Genomic DNA, 7,362 nt, shown 5'->3' on the forward strand with positions numbered 1-7,362 from the left:
CCTTTGACTGTACAAGCACATTGTAGTGGAAATATACTGTACTCCCCCAAATAAAAACAAACCGTGGTTCCAAAACTCCTGAAAATAAAAAGATGAATAGCTGGAAATTGTATTTGTCGATCCATTTTTTTTTCTTCAAAATCTAATAACATATTTGTAAACCAATTAAATTTTGGACCCAATGTAAAACACAACTCTTCAAATATATTCTTCAAATGAACGACATTAATGTATGGACAAAATTTAGTCTTCCACTAGTTTTTTACATCAGGATAAAGCTAATATTTAACAAATTTGCTGCTCTGATAGAACCATAAAATATTTCCTCCCATAACAATTAAAAAATTATCAAGTCATATTGATCTACAGTACAGCACACAGCCCATTTTAATTGAACCTGGAATGGAAGCGTGCCTATAGCTATAGCGAAAGCAAAGGGAGACAATGAAAAAAGGATTCCCGTCTTTTCGGAAGCGAAGCCGATATTAAAATTATTTGTGTTTGATTATTCATGTATGCCATTCACAGATCACAATTCCCTTGCACTACACTCTGCTACCATGACAACATCAAACAATTGTGAATTCATGGGACTAATGCAGTCAACCACTGCAATTACTTTGGTATTTTGGGTAGGATATTGGGTGCATGTTTGTATCATAATTCTTAGTATCATACAATTATATTTTACACAGATAATTCTGATTTATTCACCTTTTTTCAAGCTTTCCAATGAATTAGCACATTCACACCTACATTTTACTATTAAATCAGTATATATTTTTCTGAAAGGTATTTACTAGAATCTTTACACTAGATTTTATTGCCATAGTGAAAACAAAATACTCATGAATTTACCATGGAAATAGGCATAAAGTTACACACAACTTATTTGCCACCACCAATGAATGAAAATAATAAAGAAGTACATACTTGTAAGACAATATTATTAAAATTATAAGAAACTTTCAAGGAATTTCTCTAAGTCAAAGTCAAGGGGATATTTGCTGATTGAGAGTAATTTATTCAGAAAAATAAATTGTACACTGTTCATGTACCGTACTCAAAGGAGAAGTCAGATATAGAGATGAAGAAACTTCTCTACATGATTAAGGTTTGAATTTGTAGGAGAAATAATCATCTGGTAATTTGAGGTCTGCACAAGCTCTCATAACTTTAAATACTCTTCCTTAATGGGCAAGTGTGAATGCAACTTTACAAGAATTTTGGACTTTGCGTCCACGCTAGATTAGATGCCCAATGAGAAAATGATTGGTATATGAAGTGGCCTAATTCCACAACAAGGACAATTTACTCAAGTACTTCTGAGTAAATGATATTAAACTACTCAAACAAAATGACCAGTTGAGAAAATTCAACACAAATATAGAGATTGCTTTGTGTACATGTATGTGAAGCAAACAGTTTAAAGTTCCTCAATAGATGACAATTTCAACAGCATGTGACAATAAAATGAATAAATTTTATAGTATTTACACCCTTTTTAAGGAGCATAGTGATTGATAATGGAACAAATATAACATGGTTGCAATTTGCAAAAGCCTTTCCAAAGATATCTGAGTTTGATAATGTGAGTTTGATAATGTAAGTTTGATAATTAAGAATTTTACAAAATGGCGCGTAGATGACGTCATCATGACCATATGACCTTGAAAAGCTTAGTATGCCGTCTCTATGATAGACTCTATATATGACAAAAAAATCAGCAAAATTGATTCAGCCAATTTCGAGAAAAGTTGGCGACAAACATAGGTGCCAAGAATAAATAAAGAAAGAAAGAAATAAAGAAAACTCTGATGAAATCAAGAGGTGATCTGTCAGAGACAGACCACCTAATTAATTAATTAGTTAATTAGAAATCAAACAGATAATATAAAAGATGTAAAGAAGCATATCATTAAATATGTTTTTATTTAAATGCTATTTATGAACACCAAAACAATAAATTAGCAGTGACTGATTAAAGGCTTTAAAGTTCTGTCATATTATTAGAAGCAGACAGAAGGGGCCTGATAATAGGGGGGAAATGAAATATAAAGACTTCTATGTTTCTATGTTTCGATAAAACAAAGAATCCCCCCAAAAAAAAACCATGATGGTGGAATGTAATTAACAACGAGAAACCAATAATACTGTTCACCTTGATTTTTAATCAATTTTAGCCAAACAAAGGAACAAAGGGTTGGGGTTCTGAGTGCACAGGAAAGGTTCCATGTAAGCTTACTGATAAACCTTGACATTTTGATTATACAATATAGCAGGCCTACAATTTAATATCACAGAAGCCCAAAATATGAACCATCAAATAATATAGAATATTAGCCATCACAATAATACAGGAATGTCATTGAGCACAAAAATCATTAATTTTGCACCATTTTTGCATTAAAATGGTTAAACCAATATAGAGAGAAAAAATCAGAGAATATGTGTAAATCAACTCAAATGAAAAAAACTATTAATGAATATTCTAATAAAGAGGTAACAAATAAATGAACATTAAATGTGAAAATCTTTTTTAAAAAATGGAATAAAAATTGACCAAAAAATATTATTGATATTGATTAATAATGAAAATAGAATAGAGAGGAAGCAAATTCTTACCCTTGTCATACATCTTCCTACACTATGAAGGAATGCAAAGCTTGCAGGTATATCACCTCCTAAGGTCCTTTGTAGCTCGGTCCGCAATTCATAAAGTGTCAGGTTTGGTGAAATGCTGAAAACGTGAGATGAATCAAACAATAATTTTCACACTTGAAATGGATTTGAAATAACATATTATCTAAAACTAATTTTACGTAATACAACAATAAAAATATGAATTAGATGAGGATGATGATCCACAGGCTATTTCAGCTAAAAAAGACCATTTATGAAGTGCAGGCTCGTCCAATAAAGCTAATTACTACACATCTGCTAAAAACTGAGTTTTGATAGACGATTTGCATAGTATTTCACAAGGTTGCATGGTTTCTACAATAGTATGTAAATACATCTCCATAGGCATATTTAGCTAATTTAAATAACTTAAATCCCATATTTCAGTTTGGTTTTTACGATTTATTTTTTCTGAATCTAAATGAACCTCATCCCTAACCAGCATGTACATGTAGCACTGCTATACAGTGCGTATCAAAAAAAACGGGACAGATTTGAAAAGTCTATAAAATTTTTGTTTCAAATAATGATGTCTATATTTTGGTGTTGATAGATGCTCTAAGGTCTTATCTTTGGAATGCAATTAAAAAAAATAAATTTTATTCATGCTTGAGCGAACACGGGACGTTTTTGTTGGGGGTTCAAAAAGAGGCTTGCGCCAGAATTGCAGAATATGTGTAATACAATGATCAGACTTCTTGCTAATCAGGAGACTTCCTCTTGACCTTTTCATTATCTGTGCCACAATTTTCGAATTATGCTGTCAAATTTCATTTACAAAGTTATTTATTTAATTGAATTATTTTGTTTTTTTATTTAAACTTCTCTTACCTTTAATTTTCCTTCATAAGTAACTGAGAAAAAAAGATTTTTTTGTCAACCCAAGCAAGAAGATTTGAATTATTAATTTGGAAAACTTGTGATTATTCAAATCGTTTTATTATGTGAAACTGTGAAACAAATAATGTTATGTACCTTTAAAAGACATGAATCTATTTTTCAAGGGGTCATTAATTCCTTGACCAAGTTTAATTGCTTAACAGGAAACACAGGAAGGGATTCATGTTTTCAATGACAATGGTGTATTGAGTCAATTTTGAGGGAGCTAGATATGGCAGATCGGGTAAAATGTATTAAAAAGTTGTGAGCGAGCGAAGTGAGCACGCAAATATTCCCACTTTTTTTAATTACAATATCAAATTTTGTGATAGATTTTGACATAATATTCAGAAAATTATATCATATTTTACTTTCTATCTTTCCTTATTTCCTGTCCACGTTTTTTCTTGGTCATGATTTTTTTTTAATTGAGGGGGGGGGGGGAGCAACCCGAGCGCCCGCCCATCTGTGTGGCTTTGTTCAAAAGGCACGACAACCTTTGTAGCACACAATGAAAAGATTTGAGAAAAAATCCATGCTCTCCCATAATTCGGTTGAAAAAAAATAATTTTAGCTTGAAGAAGGAATATCCAAAGCTAACAGAGAGCATATTAAAAAGAAATAACAGAATAATTCAAGCAAATAAATAGATCTGACAATGAATTTTGACCGCATGATTTGAAAATTATGGCAAAGATAATGAAAAGGTTAAGAGGAAGTCTGCTAATTAGCAAAAAGTCCGAACATCATATTACTCATATTCTGCAATTCTGGCGCAAGCCTCTTTTTGAACCCCCAACAAAAACGTCCTGTGTTCGCTCAAGCATGAACGAAACTAAATTTTTTTGATAGCATTTGAAAGACAAGACCTTAGAGCACCTATTAACACCAAAATATAGACATAATAATTTGAAACTAAAATTTTATAGACTTTTCAAATCTGTCCCGTTTTTTTTGATACGCACTGTATAATATGTAAAAGCCCATGTTTGTGTTGTGTATATTTGGTCAGCTAGAATGCAAGTATTTTTTCCTTTTTCTTAATTCATCTTGTGTAATAAACTACATGCAAGTATTGTATTTGCTATAGAACAATACACAGTCAATCACTTAATTATAATCTTTCACAAATTGAAAAGGTTGCCTCTGTCTATGACTGCGAAACAAACCCAAATCATTATTCTTGTGTGGGGGGGGGGGGTGAAATGTACTACATGTGGTTTGTCATTAACATCAAAACTTTCATTACTTAATTCCATATTGAATTTGATTTACCTACATATATAATTGTTTTTATACACCTTCTGCTGAAAGAAAAAAAAGGATTATTTTATCGTAATTATCATTTTGATTTGACATTTCAACAAATATCAAGTTACAAGGTAAATGTATGAGTACAAAGAGGGAAGAAACAAGGATGTCTACAGTATAAGTCCTGGGGTCCGAAGAGTTGCAATCAATAGCAACTCTAAAAATCAATAGCAAGTCCCAAATGCATGCTGTTAATTGGTTGAAAATCAAGTTGCGCATGATTTTTAGAGTTGCGATTGATTACAACTCTTTCTGCAACGGGCCCCAGGTTGCCTAGGAAAGGAAATTAAGTAAAACAAATTACCTGACAAATCCAGCAGACCGGGCATCCGAGATGGAATCATTGGTGAATACACTGCTATATTTCTCATTCCATGATTCTCTTGGTAATACATACACATGAAGGTCTTCCAACTGTAAAATACATAGGTCAGAGGGTAACACAAATTATACAAGCCAAAAGCACCAACAAGTATGCACTGCAGATGCATGAGAACCCAAGATATTTTCTTAGCACTACATCCTGACTTATGGATCCTGCCGAGTATCGTTGTAGAAGTAATAATAATAATAATAATAATGATGATGATAATGATAATAACAATAATACATCTAATAATAATAATAATATGGTAATATGACCTTAATTCGCGTGTTACCTAATTTTGCGCACGGTATAATATCTGAATATCTAATTAATATTTTGAAAATCTGATATCCCCAACAGAAAGAGCGACTTAAAATGACTCTGTATGATAATTTTCTTGAAGGTAAAGTTTCTATTAATTGGCAAAACATCGGCAAATTTTGTTACCTTTTGCGTCTGCTCCGAGAAAATCTAAACTTCTCGACAGGTATCAATAAATAGCCAGTTTGCAAGCAGAGGTCTCTAAATAAGTAAGTAAAATGTAATAACAGCTGAATTTATGGCATTTTAACCTCCATCTGATATATCTTACCTTTGTCTGCTTGATTTCAATTCTAAAGCCTTGCAAAATGATCATGCGCAAATTAAGGTCACACTTTTTTATGACGCTTTTTCAGCCAAGTGTGCACTAGTCGATCGCCATGGAATTATGAATATGAGATCACGTTACCAGCGAAACCCTTGAACTACATGTACTTTATAATTATAAGCGAATTTGACTTTAGGATCTTGCCTTCAATTTGGTATTTATGATTTTCATTAATTTTGTGTGAGCTGTGAGAAAAAATTTATCGAAAATCAACTTCATGATAATTTTTAAAATGTGCGCAAATTATGATCACCCCATCATACAATGTCTAGTAAAAAAAAATGAAAATGCACCTTTATCTGTTAGTCACTTTCTTATCATTCCAATAAAATACTGCTGTAAAACAATACAGTCTAGATCTAGATCTAAACGTTTTAACCACAGGATCTAGTAGTAGTACAACAAAAGAAAACAAATGGAGAAGAGTTCCTGTTGCGACAGCCACCCAAGGCCAAAGACAAAGTGAAAAGGGTTAAGGTTTGCCAAAACTTAAAGGAACTCTTTTGAAAAATGCGAGTTGAAAACGAAACTTTTCAATCTTTCATCATGTATTGTTATTCTTTCCTCATTCTCTTGTTCAAAACTAAGTTTATCCTCCTCTGCCTTTCACTCTTTGACTTTGTCCTCAATAATTTGTGTTCTTCCTTTTTTTAATTTCAACTTCAACTTTAGTTTAGGCTCTCCTCTCATTCTGTCTGTATCTTCTCATTCATCTTCATTCTTCATGTTAGAACATAGTCATGCTAGATCTAGACTCTAGCATTATAATTATTTTATTAAGTATTTTGAAAAATTTATATAGATCTAAATCATGTCTAGGTCTACATACGTGCATTCATCAACTTGAGCCGAGATAATGAGCAGAGGCGCGGACAGCACAACACAGCGTATCGAAAACTCTATAGACCGCAACCGCAGGAGTCCCGGCGGCGAGGGTGCCAGATGTTACGGTACCGTACCGGGTGCATGCAAGGAGCAAAACTCGACAAACGGGTTTGAACTTACTTGATCCGATGGTGAATTTGGTATCGGATAATCAGTTGTCATGTTACTTTAATTCCTCAAAACGCATTCCATTCACATCAGCCCATATCATTTACGTAAATCCATCAGCAAATTAAGCACCGAATTCAAGATAAATGTGAAGTATTCACTCCTAAGAAGTCAAGATAACGATGTTCTGATCCTGCGCTGCTGATTGATCGAGCGTCCAGTTTCTATGGGCAAATGTCACGTGATAACAATTATCGCGATAGCGATCTGCAAAGTTTGTTCTGTCGAGAAAGTTTTGTAATACTTTTCAAAAACTGTAGAGGAAAGGCGCATTTGAAATCGGGAGCCCGAGGGGCCCGGGCCCCCAGGCGCGTAGCTGGGGGGGGGGCCGTGGGGGCGGTCGCCCCCCCCAAAAAAAAAAAAAAAAAAACGTCCCCAAAAAGAAAAAAAGAAGGGGAAAAAGAGAGAAGAAAATGAAAAA

At 33.3% G+C, this 7,362-nt stretch overlaps 1 protein-coding gene across 3 annotated transcripts in view; it reads right to left on the reverse strand.

Moving 5' to 3' along the window:
* LOC121423707 (spermatogenesis-associated protein 1-like) overlaps nucleotides 1-7,129 on the reverse strand; it is a 29,182-nt gene extending 22,053 nt beyond the window's left edge. For 2 of the 3 annotated variants that reach the window (XM_041619137.1, XM_041619136.1), the window contains exons 1-3: nucleotides 6,894-7,129; nucleotides 5,177-5,286; nucleotides 2,626-2,740 (exon numbers count right to left, since the gene is read on the reverse strand). In XM_041619137.1, the coding sequence (XP_041475071.1) occupies nucleotides 2,626-2,740; nucleotides 5,177-5,286; nucleotides 6,894-6,935 (267 nt within the window). In that variant the 5' untranslated portion in view covers nucleotides 6,936-7,129. The remainder of the gene's footprint in view (nucleotides 1-2,625; nucleotides 2,741-5,176; nucleotides 5,287-6,893) is intronic. The other variant, XM_041619138.1, reaches the window with a different exon arrangement.
* Between the last annotated feature and the right edge of the window lie 233 nt (nucleotides 7,130-7,362).

This window comes from Lytechinus variegatus, chromosome 11 (assembly GCF_018143015.1).
Source record: "Lytechinus variegatus isolate NC3 chromosome 11, Lvar_3.0, whole genome shotgun sequence".
NCBI lineage: Eukaryota > Metazoa > Echinodermata > Echinoidea > Temnopleuroida > Toxopneustidae > Lytechinus > Lytechinus variegatus.